At 38.3% G+C, this 25,262-nt stretch overlaps 1 protein-coding gene across 1 annotated transcript in view; it reads right to left on the bottom strand.

Annotated features, from left to right (window-relative positions):
* Nucleotides 1–25,262, bottom strand: part of ABCA4 (ATP binding cassette subfamily A member 4) — a 60,689-nt gene that overhangs the window by 14,462 nt on the left and 20,965 nt on the right. The window contains exons 12-30 of the mRNA XM_056497332.1: nucleotides 23,677–23,882; nucleotides 22,715–22,891; nucleotides 20,134–20,356; nucleotides 19,084–19,305; nucleotides 17,561–17,765; nucleotides 15,296–15,394; nucleotides 13,939–14,163; nucleotides 11,355–11,532; nucleotides 9,919–10,050; nucleotides 9,109–9,248; nucleotides 8,024–8,161; nucleotides 7,595–7,782; nucleotides 6,527–6,617; nucleotides 5,737–5,942; nucleotides 5,241–5,289; nucleotides 4,481–4,722; nucleotides 3,935–4,059; nucleotides 3,206–3,304; nucleotides 2,006–2,195 (exon numbers count right to left, since the gene is read on the bottom strand). Coding sequence (XP_056353307.1) covers nucleotides 2,006–2,195; nucleotides 3,206–3,304; nucleotides 3,935–4,059; nucleotides 4,481–4,722; nucleotides 5,241–5,289; nucleotides 5,737–5,942; nucleotides 6,527–6,617; nucleotides 7,595–7,782; nucleotides 8,024–8,161; nucleotides 9,109–9,248; nucleotides 9,919–10,050; nucleotides 11,355–11,532; nucleotides 13,939–14,163; nucleotides 15,296–15,394; nucleotides 17,561–17,765; nucleotides 19,084–19,305; nucleotides 20,134–20,356; nucleotides 22,715–22,891; nucleotides 23,677–23,882 — 3,135 coding nt within the window. The remainder of the gene's footprint in view (nucleotides 1–2,005; nucleotides 2,196–3,205; nucleotides 3,305–3,934; nucleotides 4,060–4,480; nucleotides 4,723–5,240; nucleotides 5,290–5,736; nucleotides 5,943–6,526; nucleotides 6,618–7,594; nucleotides 7,783–8,023; nucleotides 8,162–9,108; nucleotides 9,249–9,918; nucleotides 10,051–11,354; nucleotides 11,533–13,938; nucleotides 14,164–15,295; nucleotides 15,395–17,560; nucleotides 17,766–19,083; nucleotides 19,306–20,133; nucleotides 20,357–22,714; nucleotides 22,892–23,676; nucleotides 23,883–25,262) is intronic.

Raw genomic sequence — 25,262 nt, 5'->3', positions numbered from 1 at the left:
TGCATGACACAATACAGTTGCATGTCACTCTGAAACACGTCTTTGCAATGAAGGTTGCTCAAGGCCTTTTCTTCAATCTGAAAGTAGGAAACTTTTCAAATACACTGAGGCCTCAGCTAAAACAAACAAAAGGTAGTTTCCTATGATTTAGCAACTTTAGGTAAAAATTAATAAAAAAATTCACCTTCACTGGCACATTAGGTAGTTTGAATGAAAATTACAATTTTTTTTAAAATATAAAAATGATGCCCCATGACAACTTTGCTGAGTCTTTTACAAATACAGGATTGCTGTGAAATGCAAGACCTCACACTCCTGAGTTTATGCCAAGGTAGAATATACTTTAAAAGGTTTCTGGACAGCTTCAGATGGCAAAGCTTACAACCTGAAATCATCTGAAAATGACCTAGAAAGTAAATCTAATGAACTTCCCAGAAGTTCCTGCCTTTGTCCACAAAAAGTATGACACAAAAGACACATTAGAGACATCCAGCTGATTCTAGACAGGAAGACTGGTAACATCCCCATAGTGCCTTCATTAATTGAGTTGTCTATGCTTAAACATAATTTTATTGACAATTATTTACACACTGGGGCTTTCCTGAAGACTCAAGTGAACTTGAGTTTCTTTCTGACATGTTTTACAAAACTATAATATTGTGCAAAATTATCAGGATAATATTACAATAAACACATTTTGTTTAGAGGACTAGAATCCCCATAAACAAATTAAAAAAATGCATCTTACTTGGAATTGAAGTTTTGGACTAAAGGTCTCTGAAATACATTAGCATGCAATCAGCAAAATTCAACTTTGTCTGTTGGACAGGGATTTCTAAGAAATCAGAAATAACTTGGGATGCTGTAAGGTATATAAGCTCTATAAAATTTTTTTCTTCACAAAAGGAATTTTAGAGATATTGAAAACAATGTTGTTTTGTGAACAGTGAAAGAGAAATCAAAGTAAGCTGAATCAGTTAAGAGACTGTGTCATGGAAAGTGCTATAGTCACCATCCCTGAAGTGTTCAAAAATGTGGAGATGTGGCTTATGGGGACGGAGTTCAGTGGTGAAGATAGCAGTGCTGGGTTAACAGCTGGACTCAACCCTAGAGGTGCTTTTTAACATAATGGTTCTATGATTCTATGAAAATTAGAAATATTTTAGTCATTTTGCTAGTGTGCTCAGCCTGGCAAACAGGAATATTAAAGATGAACAGTGTGCAAGGTGAGACATTAAATTAGAGAGCTACTACTCTGAGAGTGGTTGCAATTCTGTTTAACTTCTTAGAAAAACATTTATTAAATGCAAACACTGACAGGCTGTAATTTCCCTTTGCTCTTCAAAAGAGCAAGCACATTTCATAAAGGGCACTTAAGATAATTCATTGATAGGAGAGGAGAGAATGTAGCTCTGTTCTCCTCCATACAGCATCAGTGGTTATTAAATTATTCATCTTCATGCACATGGATATAAATATTCATTTTGCTAGTTTAAAACATTTCTGATAGAAATGGATCTGAAAGACATGTAAAAAATAATAATTTGGGGTTTCACTGAATATTGATTTTCCCATTTTAATGAGAGGACTGCACTCAAAGTTTTAAAAATTGTGACCTTTTTTCTTTCTTTTCTTTCATCTTTCTCTCTCCTGCCCTTCCCTCCTTTAAAAAAAGGCAAACTTCTAAATAGAATTGTTCTTTGGGGCCAAGGAAGTGTTTTTTTTTAAATTATGGGAAAAATTGCACAAAATTTTTGTGATTTTTTTTCCACATGAAAAGTTTGTGATTTGGATGAAAACAGTAATAAAAATTTATTTAAATGTGTAAACTTTTCCAATACCTCTGAAATTGAATTCCAAATTCCAGCAACTCTTGCTTTCTTGAAAAAGAACCTGCTCAACTCCTTCCATGTGCATTAGCAAGGCAAGGTACTTAGACACTGATCCCTTTTCCAGCTCTTGTCATTAAACTTTTCAACAAAGATTTATGGCACAAGGACACAACCTGTGGTGGTGGGAGGCCTCCTGCACCTGCAGGGCATTCTGGCAGCATAGTGAGTTTCTTGTGAGTGCTGCACTTGCAGGAAGGTGATGGATTCTCAGGGCTCCACTGCTGGCTCAGCAGGAGGCTGCTAAGGTTGGGATGAACAGCAGGTGTGTCCCAGGCAGTTGGCACGTTATTGCATGGGTAGCTCCTGTGGAGAGGAACAGAGCTTTAAGCTGTGCAGAGATAATGGTCCATGAGAACTCCCAAATCCACAAAATCACAATGCTCTAAGCAGATATTTCCCCTCAGCCCTCATCCTATGAGTTTTGAATAAAAACAACATTTGATAGTCTTTGGTCCACATGAATAAATATAATCTCCTCCCATATCTCTGTTCACTGTCTTGAGCTTGCAGATAGGACACTGAAGAAACAAGGGGACTGTGTTTGATCCCTTAGTACTGGAAATCTGCAGTGGATGTATCTTTATGAAGAAACTATCATTTTCCTTTCTCATGCAGTATCTTTCCTTTTTTTAAAGTTTCCTCTTTGTTTCTGCTATACCAGGTGGAGGAGAGGAATGGGAGAAGAGAAGACAACCAGGAGGATCAAATTCCTGGATATCATGGCTGGGAAAGAGCCAGGAGAAAGGGAACAAATGTCAAAGCATGGCAAGCCAGTGACAAATGGTTCCAAAGCAGGACTCACAGGCAGAGTAAGCAGGTAGGACAACAAAAGCTGGAGCTCTACTAATGTTGCCCTCACTTCAGAATGAGAACAATTTCAACTCATAGACACTGTCCCATTGCTACTTCACAATCTAAGTAATTGCTGAAGTTATTGCTTCCAAACAGACCAACAGGAACTGGAGGAACCTGGAGGGAGGGACTCAGACATGGAAAGTGCCAGGGAAGCTGAGAATTTGGGCCTGAGATCACTAATGCACTGACATAAATTTCAAGGTTGCTTAACTCTCAATACCAAGCTACATGAGCTGGTTTCTAGTCAGTCACATTGAGCACTGTGAATCATTCTTAACCCAGCAGCAATGTTATCTTGCTGTTTGTTTGGTATCTTTGACCAAATATTAGATATAGCCAACATTTGAAGCATTTGCTCTTGTGAAGAGTCAAGCCAATTAATTCTTGTTTCACTACTCAAGTTCCACTAGAAGTATATTGCTAGGACCTCATTCATGAGAAATTAGCTAGCAACTTACAAAAGAGGTTGATTCTTCATACAGCGAATTCCAAATCCTGGTTTATTCAAGAAAGCATGAGTAAGGGAGACCATCTGCTCATTGCCAGGACGTTCATTGCTAAGGGAATAAGACAGGACTTTCTTTTTGAAATATTTTTTCAAACCATTGTACTGTAATACACATAGCAACTAGAGAAGGAAAACCATATGGCACTACCAACTGCCCCCCTTTAAATGCTGATAATTCAATTGTTTTATTTATTTATTTATGTAAAAACCCACAATGTTCCAAGATAGTTGACAGGCTGTGGTTCTTTTCTCCTAATACTAAAGCTGACTTATGACAAAGTCCAATGGCAGCATTCTCCAAAAAAGGCTTAAACCCTCATTGCTATTCTCTCAGCACTGTCATAGTCAGTAATCAGAAGATGAAAAACATATCTACATTTTCATTTGTGAGGCTTGGATCTCCTGTTAGATAATAAGTGTTGAGGTCCTGAAGTCAGGTAGGAAGAGAATACTGAAGTTTGAAAAATATTTGAAAGACTATTTGTTAGATGTACTATCAGTTGTATTCTCCAGGTGCACCAACTTAATGCTATTTTAAATGTGCTGATTTCAGTGAAGTGAATCTATTTTAACATCACACAGAGTGAGAAAAAAGCCGTGAGACAAGGCCCCATGATGTTAAACTCTAAGGACAAAAAGGTGTAAGTGTGACAAATGTACTTTAAGTGATTCCTCTTACCTGAAGAAAGTAAACTGTTGTCCATAGATCCAAGGGTGTAATGTTAAGGCAGGATATTCTCCAAATGGAGGAATAATGACTGTAAGTACTAGAGATAGCAACACAAAACTAGCAGGGAGAACAACCTGAAGGGAACATGAAAACTTCACATTAGGTTACTGTATAAACATTATGGAGCGACACTGTACACACCCTAATATAAGTAAACAAAGGAAGGACAACAGGAGCACTCAGATCCAATCTGGTTTAACTCCTGAGCATCAACAATTTAATTTCCAGTGCTTTTGCTTAAACTTCTGGTTGCCATAGAACTGCATTATGTTAAAAATAAAACACTAAGCTAATAGTGATAGAATAATGAACTTGGTGCAGTTGGTAGACTCCAGGCAGAGAGAAATAAAAGAAGAGGCAAAAGAATCAGAATCATAATTGCACTGTTATGCATTTGCAGCACTTCTATTGCTTTCCATAGTGCGGTCATTGCTGGAAAGACAGTGTTGAGAATGCTGTGGGAAAGAATCTAGAGCAGCACAAGTCAGTCAATACCTGCGCTAGGAAGTCCTTGTGGCTGCGGGAGGCGCGGTGGAAGCGTTTGATGAGCAGTGCTTTGATCTGCTGATGTACAAGCTGAAAGCCTTTATACTGTTGGGACCCTTTGCCTTCATTTTGATCTGCTGCTCTGCCTACTGGCATTCGAGAAGTGCCATTAGTTTTCAGGGCGGTTTGCTCAGCTGGTGTGTTCTCAGTAGGAGTTTTGCCAAGAGCAGAACCATTTTCTTGAGTATCTCCTAGGTTAAGATGAGAAGCATCAGAGGAGACACTATTTTCCATACATGAATACATTCCATACATTTTAATGAGATCCAGATTTTACCAACCGTACCTATCATATCTCCAGATTGCTGTAATTACAACTGTTGCACTGTGGTTGTATTCAGTAACACCATGTAGATTAACTCTCCTCTTACTCAGCAGGATGAACAGTTCAATCATCTATGTAGTTTATGGACTAATAGTAAAGTACTTTTTATACAACTACTCAAACCATTGACATCTGGGTGCTTGACACTCCACTTTTATTTGTATAGTTAAGAACCTCATCCAATCTAAATAGAAGCCTTTCTGCTGACTTAATCTTTTTTTTTCAGGTATCATGTCAGGCCCTAAAAGCAGATATTTGCTGACCAAATTTATTTTGTCAAGAACACATAAAAGACTGGAAGTTCTGAAACTTTCTTTATAGAGTGTTCAGAATAAAAAGCACTCCCAAGAACAGTTAATCAAATATGGATTTGTGGATCTATACCTGTTTTTTGCATTTCAGGGTCAGCTTCTGCTGTGACCTTTAGGAAAACCTGCCATAGAGAAATGCATTTTCTGGTTAGGAAAAGAATAGTTACAATAACCTGACCTTCAGAACACCATACATCATCCTTCAATATAAAAGAAGAAAATTTTGATAACTTTTCACTACTCCATATTATTATCAATAATCAGAGGTCTCTTATGAAATACCTCAGAAAATAAATTAATGAACAAAGATACAAAAAAAAAAAAAAAAAAAAAGAAAAAGAATAAATTTCAGGCTAATGGGTGAGGTTCCACAAGGCTATAATGAATTACGGGTTGCATCCTTTCTCTAGGCCTTTCACAATGATTTTCTGAGTGTGCCACAGCTTATTGGACTGGATTTGAAGGACATTTTAGGAATTAGGAATTAAATGTTTAAGAACATGAATAGTCTCTGTAAACATTTTGGGTGCTTATGGTGAGGTCTGAAGGTATTTTAATCTGTCTGTTACCTCTTCAAGTGGTGTGTCTGAAATTCCAAAACTGCTGAGTCCCAGGTCATCCAATGTTTCCTCCAGTTCTCTGAAGAGACTGGCATAAGATCGTTGTTTAAAGTTTTTATTGGGCAAAAGATAAATTAGTTCCTGACCAATGCTTTCAATTAATTTTGCTTCTGGGATATGATGGTGGATTACTTCTGCTAGCTCATTTAGATCTCCTGTGAAAAGTCAAAACAGTGTTCATAGAATGAATATTTTACCATATTAAGCATGATTTCAAAAGCTGTTGTTTGCACTAAAACAAACTATTTCATAACTCACAGATACCTCAGTTAATTCTGCACTAGACTGGGCTATGTTGCTAATTATGCTTTGGAACTATGTAGCAGGAAACTATTTCAGGTTTGTCAATAAAGCAAAACCAAATCTTCAGGAAAATCTGCTTTAATTCTTTTCTTATGCAGAAAACCAAAATTAATTTCTTTTTTTTTCTGAGAAAGTCTATTTCCTTGCTCTAGATATGCTTCAGTTTTCATGAAAAAATTATACAAAATTCAATACCATGCTTGTAAAGCACACAAATTTCCAGTTCATCATCTGCACCTGAGACCACATATACACAAAAAAATATCAAAGTAAAAGCCACAAAGAACTCTTACTAAATTCACATTACAATACAATACAAATGTTAGATACAAGGACCAAAGAAGTGGGCTTTAGCAGCATTGATCTGTAGGACAAGACTGCAGCATAACAGGAGACATAACTATGTGCTGGAATGCTGAACCATCCTGCTTCTTACCATCCAGTTCCAGCTCTGGAGCTCCTTCTTCACCCCTGTGCACACAGCTGGAGCAGGAGCAGGAGCACTGAGATCCACAGCTACAAAATGACTAGCATGGACAAGCAAGAGATAAAAAGATAAAGTGCTTCAGACACACTCAAAGCAGGATGCAAAGGCTGTCAATATTTGAACAGCTTGAGTCAATGAAAAATATGTCATATCCAGAGCATCTTGAACGTACTATACTGAAAATCATCTGAAGACTGGATTATGCAATGCAGGAAAGATAAATCCATCTGCACACATCAGTTCTAAACTGCATACAAAATACCTGGGGGAATGCAATCAGCAGGGGCCATGAGTAACAACAGATTGTGTTGCTACTAGAAGCACTATTTCAACAGAAAGAACCCAGAACACTACTTTTCAAGCTGTCAGGGCTTGGTTTAGCTATGAATAAATGTAGATTTTTCTAGTGTCTGAGCTACTTACCAGACTACCTAATGTTTGAAATCAGTGTACTGCAAAAGGAAGAATGAGAAAGACCTGTACATGGACAAAGACAACTCGAGAACTGAGGTTGTTCAGCCTGGAGAAGGGAAAGCTCCAGGGAGAAAAACCTTAGAGACCCTCTAGTACCTAAAAAGGGCTACAAATGAACAGGATAGGGACTTCATACAAGCACGTAGTGATAGGACAAGGGGAGTGGTTTTAAACTGAAAAGGGGTAGATTTAAATTAGATGTTAGGAAGAAATTCTATACTCTGAGGGTGGTGAGGCACTGGAACAGGTTGCCCAGAGATGCTATGGATGCCCCATCCTGGAAGTGTTTAAGGCCAAGCTGGATGGGGTTTGAGCACCTGGTCTAGTGGAAAGTGTCCTTGCCCACAGCATGGAGGTTGGAACTAGATGATCTTTAAGGTCCCTTCCAAACCAAACCATGCTAATATGATACTCATGATTATATAATCATATGATTAACTGCAGTTTTGCACATAGTGTCAAGCAGCACTTAAGTGCTTTTTACCTTGGTGCAGCGCAAGCATTACTCAGATTACATGTGCAGGGAGGGAGATCCATACTTACTGTAGCCCTTCCCATTTTTGTGGTTCTCATTTTGCGAACAAGGGTGAGATAAAAGCCAGAGCCAAAACAGTTCTTTAGGAATACAGGAGAGCCTGAGCAGAAGAGCTTCCCTTGGGATATAATGGCTACTCTGTCTCCAAGGATGTCTGCCTCATCCATATGATGGGTTGACAGGATAATAGTTCTGCCTAGAAGGAACAAGGAGGAATGTTCAAGGCATGGACACTCTCTGGAACTCAAAAGTGTGTTTAGCTTTCTGGCAAACATTTCTCTACACCAAAGTCAGCCCCAGGTTTGCCACAACAATAGGTGTCTGTTCAAAGAATCTTGTTTGCTTGTGTTTGTATCCCACTACTCACGACAGTTTACACAGCAGGCACATATTGCATCTACGACAAGTTTTACCAAAAAAATCAGGTAATCTCTTACCTGGGCGATATTTCAGCAGAAGATCCCAGATAGATCGCCTGGAATATGGATCAACTCCAGAAGTGGGCTCATCCAAGACTACCACTTTTGCCTCACCCACAAAAGCAATGGCAACAGACAGTTTTCTTTGCATTCCACCTACCAGAGGACAAACAGAGCCAGGAGCGTAAGATGAGTTATATAAGTTGCAGGGATGTAATTACATTGCTTCTTGGTTCGGGGACAAACTGCTACAAATAAAATGAAACCTGCCCTCAGACACATATCTACAAAGATAAATTAATAGTAATTATTTTTCTGATATTCAAAACAGATTGTTAAAACTTTTTTTTTTTTTTAATATATAATTTCCATCTACACATTGCATTTTCTGCTTCTTGCCAGAAGCAAAAGCAGGAAGATATGAGGTTTTCATGTTCTTTCATGAAACTAATCAACTTTTATGGTTGCAATCAGGACAAAGTAGTACAAAAACAGATGGCTGTTTATTCAAATCAGCCTTTGAATCTGAAAGTGAGAGTTATTCAAATACATTATGTGCATTTGTACCTTTAGAATGGAAGAAACTACTCCTATCCAATAATACAGCACTATGGAGCACTGACCCATAGAGGGGGGCAGAATGATAGCATAGCATTTAATTTGCCTTGAAATAATAAAAGGTTTTATTTTGTTTCATTTCTTACATTAACCAACCTTTTATATACATATTTATTTACAACTCATAGCTTCAAGTATATTTGAATTTGTTGTATATTTATAAGACATAGAAGCTTTAGGGACAGGTTGTGCCAGCTTTACTACTTGTACAGTCTCATTTACTTGTTGAAAAGAAAGCATCCTCCCAGTGTGCATTGGTGTGTCAGAATATGGCCTCAAATATGTAACTCGACCAATAATTGCCCAAAGGCCAGGTAGGATGGGGCTGTGAGCAACCTAGTCTAGCAGAAGGTGCTCCTGGCCATGACAGGGGGATGGAACTAGATAATCTTTAACATCCCCCCCAACCCACACCATTCCATGATTCTATGAGAGACAAAGAAAGGGCAGCAGGACAAAACAACTCTAGAAAATCCTGTCGGCACCTGACAAATTCTGAGCTTCTTCATTTCTTTTATGGGTGAGGCCCATGTCTTCCAGCATTGTTTCCAGCTCTTGCTCAGCTTCTTCCCTGGATCTTCCTTTCAGTTGAGAATAAAACAAGATGTGTTCTGCTACAGTAAGGCTGTGACATCAGACAGAAAGGCAAAAAGGCATATTAAATAATTAAGCTGGTTTTATTCCCAAGCAGTAATAAAATCACTCTAGCTTTATCTTGAAAAAGGAAGAGAGGTTGCATTACCCTAAAAGATCTCTGGGATCAACACACTTCACTTGGAGATCATAGTCTCTTTCTTTGCCTTTTCTAAGCAGAACCTACTACTAAAGGAACAGGCATAACAGGCATCAAACCATCATTTATGAGAATAAAATGGAAGAGAGTCTGCTGTTGAGATGAACACTAACTGAAGTGAAGCTGGAAATCACCAAAGAAGGCAGTAAGGGGTTGAGTGGTAGTAAGAATTTAGCATAAAAATATCCTGCTACTGCACTGTCAACTTGGGATTTTTTGCTTTAGAGGTCCTAAATTATAGTGCATGAACCACCATAATAACTCCTGCTCACCTACACTACAACAGAAAACACCAGGAACACTCTTATTTTCCTAAGAAACTTAGTTCCCAGTGAGATGATGCAGGTGACTTCTCCTGCCAGATGTGATGTAAAGAGATGGAGAAGTTCCTCTGAAACACATCTGCTGCCAGCATAGTAAGAGAAACAACACAGGCTTTGGGGATTCTCATGCATGCAGACTGGGATGTTTCCTCTTGAAGCCAGCATGGAGTGATACTTACTGATTGAATAAGATGTTGTGCTGAGGGCACATCCCTAATCTGTGCCGAATGGAGTCCATGTGTGTCTGAATGTCCAGGCCACCAACCAGCACAGTTCCAGATGTGGGTGGGAACAGGCCTGTCAGTATCGACCTGGGAAAACAAAATGAGGAAATTCCCCCTCTCCTGTCTCTCTGTGCTAAACAAGGAAGCTATATTACATGATTCCACTAGATGGAGCATGATGACTTCTTACTGTAGGCCTTGAAGAAACAACTCCAGTGAGAAGCATGCATGCAAGTACTCGATCTGCTACAAAGATCTGATGGATCTGCTAGCATCATTTTTGATACAACTGCCTATATGGATCTGGCTTCCATTGACAAACTGCTTTAGTTCAGCATGTTATATCACCCCTACATACAAATGGGTCTAAAAAGAAGCTCAGTAGGATGAAAAAAGAATAATGGTTTGAGGTCTCCGGCCATGCTGACTCATGCCCTATATCTTTATTTTCTGTAAACTAGAAGACTAAATATTTTATTGCAAATAGGTGGCATCTCTTAATAGATTTGGGTGATTAGTGGATTTTTCAGTTTAAAATAAGTTCAAAGCAAATAAAAAAAATTGTTTTTATCAGAAGAATAAACTCCCTAAAATTTACAAAACATTTCAGCAGATTAGGATGCTTTTATTTTCGGTTGAACATATTCCTTGTGAAACAATTTTAAAAATGAAAAGGCAATTTAAAGTGCCTTTTAAATAAAAGTGTTTTAATTGAAAACCCCCTACAGTATTTTGCTAAAAAAGGTCATAATGAAACATTCAATTCTTTCAACATTTGGTGAACTTGTCAGAGATTTATAAAAGGTTTTGTTCACCAATGAATCCTATTTTGCCAAATAAGGTTCTGTGTAAAGAAAATTAAATATCCTTGAAGTCCAGCTTCCTTGGATGACAGGTTTCTATGACTAGAGGAACATTTTAATCTGGACATGGATGTTGCATGCATGTAGTAATTCTATTTAAAGAGGGCCTGTATTTTATATTCCTTTGCACACAGACCAATAGATGTGACTGACCTAGAGCCAGTTAGAGAAACCAAGAACATGTGGAATATAGTGGCTTGCAAATTTTTAACACTCTCAAGCAGAAGATCCTTCTCTTTCTTCACCTATGGTAGTTTAGCCATGGGAAATGAATTCTGGGGGAGATAATTGCTTTCTTCTCTATGGACTTTCACTTGTTTGTTTCATGCATTACTTCCCTCCCAGGGCTTTAGCTAATCCAGAATATCTTCTCTATGCCTAGGGGCAGCATTTCCCTGTCTGGAAAAGGCCTCATGTTGTGTGTCAAGCCAGCTGCAAGGGTAGCAGAGAGATGAGGGAAGAATAAAAAGACTGCTCCAGCAATAGAGCACTGCCCTGGATTTGCTTCTTCCAAAAGAACAGACTTACATGGTAGTTGTCTTTCCTGCTCCATTGTGACCAAGGAAGGCTGTGATCTGACCCTCATAAAAAGTAATATTTATCCCGTCTACCGCTGGCTTGGGCCTGTTCGCAAAAATCTTCACCAGGTTCTGAATGCATACTCCTGGAATCAATCCTGTGGGCTCGGGCTCAAAGAAGGTATTTACTTGAAAGGCAAGAAGTCAAAAATGAAAAGAGAATAAAAACATCTGTTTTAATCCTAGTTCTGATGATGACAACACATCAGTAAGTGCAGAAGCAATAGCACATACCCAGCATAATACAGCACCATGTTCCAGGGCCAGATTCTCCAAATCACACCAGTACAAAACTACAGCCAGATTTCTAATTGCAATGCAATTTATTTAGGTTCACCCTCATATCAATGACATCAGATTCACCCTCATATTTATGACAGGAGAAGTAGAGCTCAGAATTGTGGTGGTCTGTGGAGAGGTAACTTATTGGACCAGGGGAAGCTGAACATGCTTTCTGTTTTCATTGTGTACTAGGAAGATTATTTGGAATTGTTTTCTGGAAATACTTAGATAGGCTGAGAGATTACATTAAACAAGCAGCAGGTTACTTTTCTAGCTGGGCTGAAATCTGCCATTCAAATAATCTGCCCAGCTGTGCATTCTTTGACCATGATGCTTAAAAACCTCCCCCAAACACAAACAAAACACCACAACAAAAAAAAAATTTGCCTTTAATCCTGGTAGGTGAAATTCACCCCATTGCTGAGACCAGGTCAAGATTTTGATAGTACCTAACATGAGCACTACATGAGATGGCTTTCTCTCAGGATTAAAAATGCATTATTGCAAATAGCACCATCAGGACATTTTATTGCACCAGCTTCTAGACAAAACAAACTTCCTTTGAAGTAAATTAAGCCCTTGGGCAATGTGAATTATGGGAGTTGAGAAACTGAAACTAAAGACCTTGTCCACTTTTGTTTACAAAGAATGCTTCAGGCTTTGTAGGAAGGCTTATTTTGCAATTGCAGTTTACTTAAACTGTTCAGTACCCAGCAAGCCTGTGTAGAGAGCAGCCAATGTGATCTGGGCAGCCCCACATCCATCAGCGGCTTGTGGAACTGTCATTATTGTCACCGACTATACTCAGGAAAAAGTTCCAAATCTGCTGTACATGAGAGAGCTGTGTACATTACAGAACAGCTAAAATAACTGATACAGAATGGGTAGCACTATTTTAGATATAATTATGTTTATGAATAACTTTTCTTTTGACTTGTGAAAGGAATCTAGGTTTCCATTTACCTTGCTGGAACAAATACAAACATCCTGTATTCACAAAAGTTCACATGGAGTCTGGCTAGATAGTTATGCATATACTGGCAATTGAGGCACCATCCTTGGTATTATATGTATCATAAGCTTAGATCATATTTGTCTGCAAGACTCACTGACAATTTTGTGAGGCAAAATCTCTAATGATCTCCCCCAGTATCTGCTTTGCATCACTTGAAGGACTGCTGGGGGGTTGAGCTCCCTTTTATTGTGATTCATATTTCTCCATTTTGATCCTGTATCATCACTGTCATTGAGCTATACTAGGTCTACTCTTAGCTTCTCCTCATGCTCCCAGTTCCTGGGTGGCTGAAAGGGAAGACAGGCTTTTTTGTGCAGTGACAGGCAGAAAGCCCTTCCTTTGCGGCCACTGAGCAGCTGGAACCTGGGAACTAAGGAGTAAAGCACCAAAAAGATAAGGCATTGCTAGGAGAAGATTGGCTGAAATAACCTTTAACCTCTGCCTGTCTTTTTCCTTTGAAGTTCTGTCCTGTTTCCATTCACTCTGAATGCATGTTTTCAGTGCCTACGTGAGGAGCTCTGATGACCCCACTTTTATCTCTTGCTTTTCAAGAGAGTCAGAAAGGGCTCAGAGCTGCCTGTAGCAGTTACTTGTGCTACAGAATCCACATGCATTCCTCTGAGCATCTCATACAGAAAACTCCTCTGGCTCACCACAAAAGAAGACATTGGGGCTTGAAAACAAGACAGGTCATTCAGGAATTCTTAGGTGATGGCTAATGTCAGCATCAGAAAAGGCTGCAGACAGACACACAGAGCACTTCAGATAAATTCCTTTGAAACCAGTCTTTTCCTACTGATGCAAAACACACTAAAGATAGGCAAAAAAAGGAGGGGTGGGACTAAGAAGGAAGAACATTCCCCTCAGTCTGTTTTTATTGAAGTCATGGCTCTGTTTAATTTTAAAAAGTCAATGTATATGTCTCTGAGGCTTCCCTCAGCATGGAAACTAACTTGCCAAAGAAATAGCCTGCATTTGTATGATAAAAATACAAATTAAGCAGCTCTTCTGGAAGGCAGCTGTCTTATGTGTAGTGGCTAAAATATTCTAAGGGATGATGAATGTAGAGGAATAAATAAGAGTTGATGTCTCTCGTGCTTAGCTCCTGCAGTTACATGCTATCACCTACTGGACTCCTGCTCTTGTACCTTGGCTCCAATCACTCCTATGTCTAGGTTGTTATGAAGTACAATGAGTATAGTATCTCAGAAGTACTCAGGTTGCTCTCTCTCCTTACTATTAATTTCATCTTTGTCCTGGACATCTGTCTTAGGCTTCCCCTGCTCGCCGGGTTCTTTTTCTCGTTTGTGTTTACATTGTTTGTTTTTACCATCCTTCTTCCCCTGGCTGTCACTCTTTTCTTCTGTCTTTTCAGGTTCTTCAGATTTATTTGTGTTGCTTTCATTTTTTTCCCTTTCCATGGTCTTCTGATCCACACAACCTTCTGATTCTGGACATTTTTCTATATAAACCAAAAGCAGTCAAGATTTAATTAACAAAAATTTAATATTCTCTTATCGCTAGAGGTATTTTGAGGAAAAGTAAACAGTCCTAAGCCTTGAGCTTTTCAAGGGCATTAACCAATCAGTGTTTTAGTCAGGTTAGGAGTACAGCATTCAAAATCATCTAGCTTAAAATCTGCTTCATGGTGTCAAGATCAAATATTTAAGGAAAATGACCGACAATTTTGCAGTTATAGATGCAGAGTAAGATCCTGACTAGTATTAGGTACATGTTTAACATTTTATCCATGCAGCTCTAGACAAAGTTCTCATCACATGAGGAGAAAAACCATACAAATATTTCCCAGATGTACAGGGAGTGAGAGGAATTAAAAAAAAATTCAAAGGGTAAATGAAAAGCAAATTGCTGAACTGCAGGTTAGATTAAGAGCACCAGGCCAAAATGAATGAGTTGGTATTACCTTCTAAACAAGAATTTCTGGCTCACCAGTTTGGTCTTAGAGACTGCAGCCATGAAGGAAAACAGTCACATTGGGTCATATATCCATTGCCTCTCATCCTTCCACTAGCCACATCTGAGAAGTCTAGCTCTTTTGAGCTTTCTCTCTTCAAGCTGAGCAGACCCAGCTCTCTCAAAATCTCATATGTTACATGCTCCAGCTCCTAATCAACTTGCTGGCTCTTTACTGAGCTTATTCAAGGTGATACAAGGGTGGCATATATTATAATCTTGCTTAGAAAAAGAAAGTAAACAGACTTAAATTAGTGTCAAACTAGATAGAAAAGAGTCAAGTGTAGAAAAGTAGGGAATCTCAGTGTAAGATTAACATTTCATGGATGTTGTACTGAGCAATAAGAACTCCTTGAATTTCTCAAAAGGTGGTGGTTACAGAGTGGGGATTTGATGCTGCTTGTTAAGCCAGGCTTTAAATGCTCTCAGATGGAACAGTGACTCATCTCTAATGACTCTAATGATAGCACACCACTCCAAGGTCAAAGGCACTTGCCAAGACTCCCAGTGTATGGCGGTCTCTCACCTTTGCAGAACCCAGAAAATGGAAATATTATGGAGTCACCTTTAAGTAGATCAGTGAAGTTATTTCTAAAGAACAAAGTTTCCAAAGAACTCACCATCAGCAGCTGCTGTTTTCTCAGCTTCTGGGCTTCTGGAGCCAAGCCAATAGGATTCCAGCACAGGGAAATACCAAGGCTGTGGTAACCCATAGTCCCCTAAAACAAAAATAAGTAGGTAAAGTGCTCTTCATAACTCTATTCTGCAGTAGACACAAATTCATCTAAGCAAACACCTGTAGTCCTAATGTTGCATATCAAGAGGTCAAACCACGTACCGAGTACCTGGCAGAACAGATTTTGTTCACAGTTTTGTTTTTTTTCTTTTGGACAGCAGTAAAATTTAGAAAATGTAATGTGACTTGCCTTATCTTGTCTTAAGTAGAAAGTATTTTAATTGCAGAATGAAGCTAGTCCCTGAATCCTTACAAACCAGGCAGCAGCTCACTGCTTAAGATAGGATCCTAGCCTCACTCAAGGACATTCTTTTAATGCCCACTTAACACTTGAGGGTTGACATGACTGAAAAACTTTTCAAATTTACACTTATTACCCTGGGGCTGAATTTAAAACTGGTAATGAGAAAGGAACTCTGACTGTTATTTCAGTACATAGCCTTTCAGAGAAAATTGACAACAGTGTAATCCTCTTCTTTAATAAAAATGGGCTTTTTTAGTTACAGGTGAATTCAGTTTGGATAAGAGACAGCACAATAACATTACCAGTTCTTGGCAGGTCAGATCAGAGTTACTGGAAGTTAACAATCCTTTTCTGGATCATATTGATTTAAAGAATGCAGGAATTTGAGCTTCAATGTTTAAAACTGCCTTCTTTGTGAACCCAGATGTTATTGGCCTTGTGCTACTTATTCAAAATAGGCAAGGGAGATCTGTGATACTCATTGAAAGATGGTCAGTTTTATTAATTGAAATCCACTGCTTGTGAAAGTGTCTGCTTGCTTCTGAATTAACAGAAACTACCTGTGTTTCAGCCAACCTCTTGTACTCCTATTCATGCACAGAAATGCTCTGTCTGCATTCACAAACAGTTTGCCTTATAATGGACTGTATTATTCTCCTCTGAAACTGCTGGCTAAAACAACAGCTTCACATTCAGTATGGATGCAAAACCCAAGTGAAATTTGTTATGGAGCAGAATGCTCCAATAGCCAAAGGACCATTATAGCAACGGGAGGTTGGTTTCAGAGCAGACTTTAGCAGGACAAGAATCATAGGGTTCAAAGAATTATCCAGTGAACTCCTGTAGTAACCTCAAATAGTACAGCATTGTTTTGGCAGGGCTGCATGTGTGTGACAGAGAAATTAAAGGAGAAAACCTACATGAAAAGAGCAGCAGAAAGACAAGACAGAGCAAATATTGGGAGGAAGTGAAGCTACTAACTAGAAGCCCTGAAAGATGCTGTTTTTATGTAAAGTGTTGACAGAAAAAATTTATTTACATCTATGAATGAAGAAATTTCTATTGTTTCATTCCTGCTGTGTTCATGCAAATAGTCCACTGTCCACTCTTCTTTAAACAGCATTGCGAAAAAGAAAAATAGCCATCTGCCAAGAACACCTAGAACTGCAGTTCACATGCAGGAGCAGTAAATTAATGAAAAGAAGGCTCACTTGCTTGTACAGCAAACAAGAGTTGGCAGTTACTATATTGTAATAATATTCAATATGAAGCAAGATAACTATTTAAGCTAGAAAGACAAATCATTTTTTCACACAGAAGGTTGCAGAATTTTGTAATTGATCACAAAGAAAATCCTTTTGTGATCTCGTACTAGAATTGTGATTTCCATTTAGAAATAAAATAAATCCGCACAGGAACTTTCACAACTGCAGACACAGCATGTGTCTTAGGAAACAGTACCATCCTTTAAGAAACAGTTTGCATAATGTGGACAAAGTATATATGTGAATTAGAACTGTCAAATCTATGTTTTAAAAGTTTAAAAAAATCTCACTAGAAAAGGTTAAAACTTTTCAAAGAAAAGAATATATACAAATTGGATTTCAACAGATGATGTTTCTGTAGATTTATTTTCCATTTCAATTATAAAACAGGACTAGTAATCACATCCTCCTTTTTACTCCTTCTTCCTTTCTCATTCTTTTCAGGAATAAAACAAGTGAGAGAAAAAAGAAAAAGAGAAAAGTGGAAGTCCTTAATAAACCAGCAGTGCTAAACTGGATAAGATTCATAGTCTACAAGGTCAAACACCCTTTTTCTGCCAGTGAAATGCACAGAGACTGATCAGACTAACAGAGTTTACAGCAACTACCAGTACTTTGTATGAATAAGAATCTGACGTACCTGGAAAAACGTTATCAAGATACCAAGAAAGTATTCCATAGAGAAAAGCATCAAAAAGCATCATGTTAATGGAAAAAAGAAAACTATATTCATCTCCCTCCAAGGGACTTGTTCTGATGTTACCCCACTGTAGGCCAAGACCTTGTTCTTCATAGCGTGACAAGTATTCCGTGCCAAACCCAAAGGCTACTTGAGAAAGCAAACTCTGGAATAAAGGAAAACTTACATTCAGCCCTGACAGGGAGACACCTTTAAAAAAACCCCAAACAAATAATCAAACAAAAAAACCAGCACAACAACAACAAAACATAAAACCCAAAACAAACACTCCCCCCGCCCCGACTTTTAGGGACTGGACTTTAAAACTTGCATAACAAATGACATGGGAAATGTTCTTTCACTTTTATATTGCCTGTAATGTTTAATTCTTTGCAATTCTAAGCAGTATTTAGCCATAATAGACTGAATTCAACCTTGTCTGTACTCTCTTTAACTACTAGGCAACCTTCACAGTTTGTCTTTTTCCTTTATAACGTCTGTTTGGAAAATGCTATAGCTGCATCTAGAAGTTTGCAGTGTACACCTTTGACTACCTAGGGGAAACAAAATATTTCCTGAGCGTATGAGGCAGGGCTACTGTGAGTAACATGACAGAAAGTACACCAGATGATCAGGATATGGAAAACCACAACTGCTTCCTCTGTCATGTCTGATTCTAACACAACAAACTAATACATTTTATACTTAGTTTATAACTTTATACACTTAATTACAGCTTTGGAAGTGTTTTGTTTTCCCTTATATTTCCTAGTGCAAGAAGAGAAGACAGTTCCTTCACCTATGCTGTTAGAATGCTTGATAAAAGTGGGGAGACTGGACTTAAACACACAGTCGTTTGAAAAATTTTGTTAAGATCATGGTTCCATCTCAAAAAACAGCAAGAAGTTTCCAGCTCCCCTGACTTGTTAAGTATCTTACCTAAAATGGAAGAGAACCAACATGGAAACACTGCATGGAGAATGTCTACAACTTGTTAGATGAAAGGTATTTCTCAGAGCTTTGGCACTGCAGCTCAATTGGTAACTCTTTGGCTGAGGTAAAAAGGAATGTGAACCTGAGTTCTTCTCATCCTTAGACATAGGATGTTAATGAGGTTATAGCACACGAGAAAGAGAACTGTCCCCATTTTGTGAACTGCCTTCATATTTATTAAACATACCAGAAGTTAGATTTGCTTTGACTTATAGGGAAATATTCAAAACATTTTAAACATTTTAGTATGCTAATTTCCTGGAATTAAAAAAAAAAAAAAAATTAATTGAATTTTCTAAAAGCTATGAAGATATCTCTTGCACTAGATCTGCTAAAAACTTCCTTGCAATCCTTAATTATTTAAGAGATATTTAGTGGTCTCCCTCTCTGAGTCAAAAAAGCCAAGAGGAAGAAGTGTGCAATACTTTGTGATTCTCATATGCACTGTGAGAAGGGTAGCAAAGCTGCCATAGAACCAGTGAAAGGCTTACTGCTAGGATCTTCAGATTAACAGTCAGACGGTCTTGCCAGACAAAGCAGACAATGTGGGGCAGGTACAAGGTGAAGTAGATGACTCCACTGCAGGCAGCTGCCAGATTTGCTTTGGAGAAGAAGGTGCTGAACAAGAAACACTGCATGATGGTGGCTGTGGTGAATGTCAGTAAGAATAGAAAGAAGAGAAGTGGATTGCTATAATGTAGAACTTGTCCATGCTGTAAGCAAAAGGAAAACAGAAAAATTGGCAAGTATTGCTGCTTTCTCCTGGCAGGAAAGATCAGAATTGCTAGCAACATACAATGAGTAAAGAATAATAAGCCAGTCTTTCTTGCTTAATACAACGTCTAACTCTCCCAGGCATTAGTTTCAACAACATGTCATTACAATAACAAACAAGGGCATTCTTCCTTATTAAAATGCTACATATTTATATAAAATATAGCAGCAAGCTCTCAATATAGAGCTTAGTTCTCAGGTAGTGGAGAGAATAGGTAGTTCTCAGAGAGAGCACCCAAACTGTCTGGAAAAGTTATAAAAATTACAGGAATTCTGAATCACTAGAGCAAAAGGTGGAATTTTTTTTTTAGGTTTTCCTGAAAGTTCTGTTCTTGCAGTCTCTTTTCCCATTGAAATAGTTGCACAGTTTCTAAGCAAACAAGCACAGGATATTAAAAGTTAATCACATATAGTGAATTACAAGATTAAAATTCTGCAAATTATTATCTCTGATTTAAAGCAACAATTATTATTTATTGGGAGATCTGCATCTGCCTACAGGAAATACAATATACAGAGTAATGAGCCTAATTCATTTTATATGAGGATCTCACAATAAATCTTTACTAGTGAATTTATTGTTCTGTCTCTGCCAAGCACTGATGCTGTTATGAGGTCTGCCTAGAAGAATATGCCTGCTACGTGCTGTGGTCAGAACAGGCCTCCACCATTCACATCTCCCTACCAATGGCTACTATTCTTTCTCAACAGCAAACTGGTATCAGGAGTGCAAACACAAGAGTGAGTTTGAGAGTAGCAATCCTTACCATAATCAGAGCTGTGAGGAGGAATGTGCTCACAGACATCATGGAAAAGCTGTCTAGGAACCAAGTGCACCAAATCACGCCATTGGTTATGCCCCTGTTCTTCATAGCCTCCTTCAGACGCATTTCCTTCTCCAGCACTATACTCTTCACAGTCATGGACACTGAATATATCCAAGCTAGCACCATAAAGATGGGAAAGGCTCGGTTTAAAGTGATCATGAAGCTACCAAAGCAAGAAGGAATAAATTAAATTTAGGTAAAACAGAGAAATATTAGATGAAAAGCAAAAATGAAAAGGAAAGGGTGTGGGAAGAGTGCATTAATTAAATATGGAGCTGTAAATTCTCAGTTGAAACATCAATAGCATTTCACTAGTAAACCTTACAAGCATCCTAAATATTAATAAAGTAATGGTTTCTGCAATCCCATGAGACAGATGAATGTTATTTGTAGTTTACAAAGATGTTCTAAGGGTTATTGAAGGCTATAAAATATGTGGTGCCTCATGAAAATACATCTCTCTTCACAGTGAATTTCCATAAGACTCTTAGATCTACAAGGAATATTTTAAGACATATGTTAACAATAACAATATGGGAGTGTCATTGTTTTTCTGCTCCCAAGATTCACTGACAAGAGAAATAAACAAATCAGTCATTAAAAGTATTATATGCTGCCAGCAAGGCAGCTGAAATTCATACAGACCATGAGTCACGGTTTTGTATCTAGCTGAGATAGAGTTAATTTTCCCCATAGCAGCCCTCACTGGGCTTTGCATGGATATCTAGAAAGGTGTTGATAATACACCAGTGTTTTGCTTACTGCTGAGCAGCACTGGCACAGCATCAGAGCTGTCTCTCTAACATTCCTACCTCACCAGCAGGCAGAGGGTAGGCAGAATCTTGGGAGGGGGGACACAACCAGAACAGCTGACCCAATCTGACCAAAGGGGTATTCCATATTGTGTCTGCTCAGATATAAACTCCAAGAAAAAGGAGGAGAATGTGGTGGGTATTTGATATTTACAACATTTGTCCTCCAAAGCAACTGCTATGCATGCTGAATCCCTGTTTCCCAGGAAGCAGCTGGACATTGCTGGATGGGAAATAGTGTATAAATCTTAGGGTTATTTTTTGTTTTAGCTTAAGTAAAGAGCCTTATCTTGACCTATGAGTTTTTTTTTTTTAATTTCTTCTCCCTTCTTGCTGAGGAAGAGGATGATAGGGAAGCTTGGTGGGCACCTGGCATCCAGTCAAGGTCAACTCACCACAGCCCTTAGCACCCAGTGCAGGCTGAGCCAGAGGCAATTTTCTATCAAGCAGTCTATAGTTGCAGGAGCTGCTAAGCAAGGTCCTGTGCAGGACACAGCTTGTCAGCTGCACTGTTTATCTCTTTATTTTGCTAAGTCTGGGAACACGTTAACATAAAAAATGTCTCCCTGGCATTGATGGCCTTGCTGTGCTAGGGGAGTTATCTTGTGAAGAAGATGAGGGAATACATCTCCCTCTCCCTAGTTATGATTGATGCAGATGGTTTTATTATTCAGGCTCCCAGGGTACTTGTTCCTCCTTATGTAAGCTATTTAGTTCTACTAATTAACACTGCTACATATTATGGTGTTTGTGGAATCAGGTGTTGATTGTTTAAAGGCCAAAAGCTCATAGTTGCTAAAAGCAAGGAGCAAAAAGTCTTCAGCTTCCTAAGTCTGAGCCCTATAGAACTACATTTTTGCCATATACTATCAAAGCTACATCAGTGTCAAAACAAAGGGAAAATCTTTACTCTTTCACCAAAAATTCCTGAAAAGCAATCTGGCCTGGAGAAACAAAGCCATGCTTTTGTGCTGTGGCCTGGGGCACACTGAGTTTTGCATGCACAGCACAGCCTACAGGTCACCATGAGGATGCACTTGCCTCACTTTAGCAGAGGCCAGCACTGAGTTTGGAGATCAGCTCTGAACTGGATGTGGCTACTGCAGACTTCAGAGAACTTTTGCACAGATGGGTATTCTCACTGGAGAAGAAACAGACAGCAGGCTTGCCAGAGTGATGTTTTGTCAGACTAACATGATGACTGATGGGAATGACAGGTCAATCTATGTGTCTGCAATTTCCTTTTATCAGAAGTAGTAGCATTTTGCCTGCACAGAGCACACTACAGAATTATGAAAAGATTTCTCTAATGCCTTTGTGTTTTTGAGTGAAAAGTATACCAGGACAGCTGGAGTATCCCAGACTGCAGCATTGGAGCAGACACACCATGAACAGGAAAGAAAATTGGAAGAAAACTGCTGCTTTTAATGAACTCAAAACTGTGTATTGAGTTCATTTTAGGCCTGGACATTGGATGCAACAAAGGCCAGATTGGGATCAGGGGTAGAATCTTTGCAAAGGTGGCTTGTGGAGTCGGGGTTATGACAGGATAAGGAAAAAACCAAATTAATTCAGTTGTGTCTCAGTTATTACTCTTGTATTTATACCTTAGGACATTCATAACTTAGGGTTAATTCTGGTGATTGAGAATTTTAACCATCCAGCAATCCAAATATTCAATAGAATGAAGAAAAACTGCTTTGACTCACACATCATCCACAAAGCATGGATATGGCATTTGCTGCAGATAAATTCCCAATGGCACTTCAGTGCTGGTCTGTGTCTCTATAATCCCACGCTCAATCATATCCTGGAGATATGCAAAGCCTCCCCAGATATAACGTAAATCATCCACAGGATCAGCTCGTGGACCAGGATCCCAGTACCTCAAAAGAAAATTCACATGGAAACCATTGGGGTAAGCACTGACTTTAGAGAAAGGTTGTGGCAAATTAATTAATTAATTAATTAAATAATCTTAGCAACTGAAATTGCAGTGGCACTGCCTGGAGTTGTCTTTTCTAGACTTTGGTGTATCAGACCATATTGCTTAAGAAAGTGGAAGGCTCTTTTTTTTCCTTTTGTTTTCTCTGCACTGACTTGGAATAGCAATTTTGGCCAAAAATATACATAAATTAGTCATGTAGCAGAGTAATTGTTCCAGAATAGAAATAATTATATTTGGAATATGGTATCCTTGGAGATTCAACTGGAACAATTGGATTGCAATTACCAGATACAATTATATTCCTCTGTAGACAATCCTGAGAAATTATGTCCCTTTAAGTGAGTCTATTTGGTGGGGACTTGAAGAGGAACAGTAGAGATGTTCTGCTGTCCAGGTGGAAGAGAGCTGAGTCACAATCTATGTAGGACTTTACCAATGGTGGGGCCATCCAAAAACTGAAGCAGGTTACTGAACAGATTCTGAGCAGAGTCATCCCTTTGCCTTGTATTCCTGCACCTACCCACTGCTTGGCTTGTCACAAGAGTGATACCATTAGTGTTGGTACCTGATAAGTGAGATGGATTCTGTGCTGCACTACAGAGTAACTATTAACAAATAAGGTTGGATTTCATGTATGTATCCAACATAGGTTCTAACACCCTTATGTCTCTCATATTTATGTTATAGCCAGGCAGAACTGACAAGTAACTATCAGATAAGTACCTGTCTTTTATTTTGTTTGTTTTCTCTACTGCGTCTATGTCCATTCGGATCTTGTATGTCACATGTGGTGGGAGATTGCTGGTTGTAGGTTCTAAGTCTGGAAAAACCACAGCAGCCCATAATTTGTTTTCCTCCAGCAGATTAAGGGCTTGAGGAGTCAGTTGAGTTTCATCAAGATAACCTTCAAATTTATCCAAGGTCAAACACTACAAATACAAAGAGAAAAATTGTATGGGAATAAAATAGTAAGAGGTATACATTAAAGCAAACATCAGTGGTTGAAAACAGAGAAGAAAAATAAGTTCAACTGAAACGGTTGTTATTTTCAGCTTTATGATTAAACTATTATTTTGACTCTCTCCTCCCTTCTTCAGCCTAGGAAATGCCTGAATGAATACTAGAGAGCTAAAGGATGATTGATCTGTAAGAAAAGAACACTGGGTGTGGCCTTCAGATGAAAAGCATTTTGCCAATTGAAGCCCTGGGAAAAGTCAGAGCATGCATTTAAATTTTAATGTCTATTAGGTATTTCGACATTTATTCCTACATAACACCAGGCAAGTCACTGATGTATCTAACTGATCATATTGTGTCCTTGCTGAATTCTGACACGTGATTTACCTGCTCACTTAAGTTAACATGTCCTTTTTATTTGCTATCCCAATTTAAAAAAATTCTTATTTCTTAGTCTCTGTCATTATTACAAACTGTATTCTTACAATGCATATACAAGATAAAAATTTATCAAAACCTAAGTTCTTTATGTTCCTCCATTTAAGTCCTACTTAGCAGGCACTGTAAAACAAAGATTGTGAATGCTATAAACTTTAGAATTAGTTGTCTGTAAAATAACAGATTTATGTATTTATGTTTCGTATATTTAGCTTTTGCCCTTCAGAATTGGCAAAATATTAACAGAGTAGAAGTATTTAACCCCTGATGGACTGGAAAGATACTTGTTGAATTCCTTTGCTTCATAAAATTCCAACAGGCTAACTTGCTTGATCTTATCTTCTCAATCATTTCTTGCAAGACAATAACTAAAAATTAGTCCACATCAAAGGGCTCATACTGGTAACTTGCTTTTTAATCTTAAATACTCCTTTACTTAACCTTCCCCTGTGAGAAATCATGCAATGTTTCCTTTAAAATTTGTACTATCACAGCTTAATGGGATCTATATGAAAATATAATTTTAACTCACAACAGAACAGTGCTTAAATCGATAACACTATTTTGTGGCTTTATTCTTCCTGGTGTTTGTAGGTGTTAATTTTCCCTTTTGCTCCAGAAAACTAAAATATGTAGAATTTCATATCAGAAAGCAAAATAAGGCAGAAAACTTTGCATGCCAGAAGAGAAATAAAATCAAACTGATGGCTCATGTTGCATTAATTTTTGGAGATACATTTATACCACATGGTTTTAACTGAGTTTAGGAATTAAGTTTAGCTCTTGAAAAAGCGGCAATGTGTGCATAACAAACCCCTCCTGTGGAATTGCGTCTTTGTAGGGTCTGCAGGATTATTTGCTACTTCTTTATCAGGAGGAATTATTTTCAAGACACTTGAAAAGAACAGCTGCAG

This window comes from Oenanthe melanoleuca, chromosome 8 (assembly GCF_029582105.1).
Source record: "Oenanthe melanoleuca isolate GR-GAL-2019-014 chromosome 8, OMel1.0, whole genome shotgun sequence".
NCBI classification, from domain to species: domain Eukaryota; kingdom Metazoa; phylum Chordata; class Aves; order Passeriformes; family Muscicapidae; genus Oenanthe; species Oenanthe melanoleuca.
Note: the sequence above shows the minus strand (reverse complement) of the source record. Positions and strands in the feature narration are given on the sequence as shown.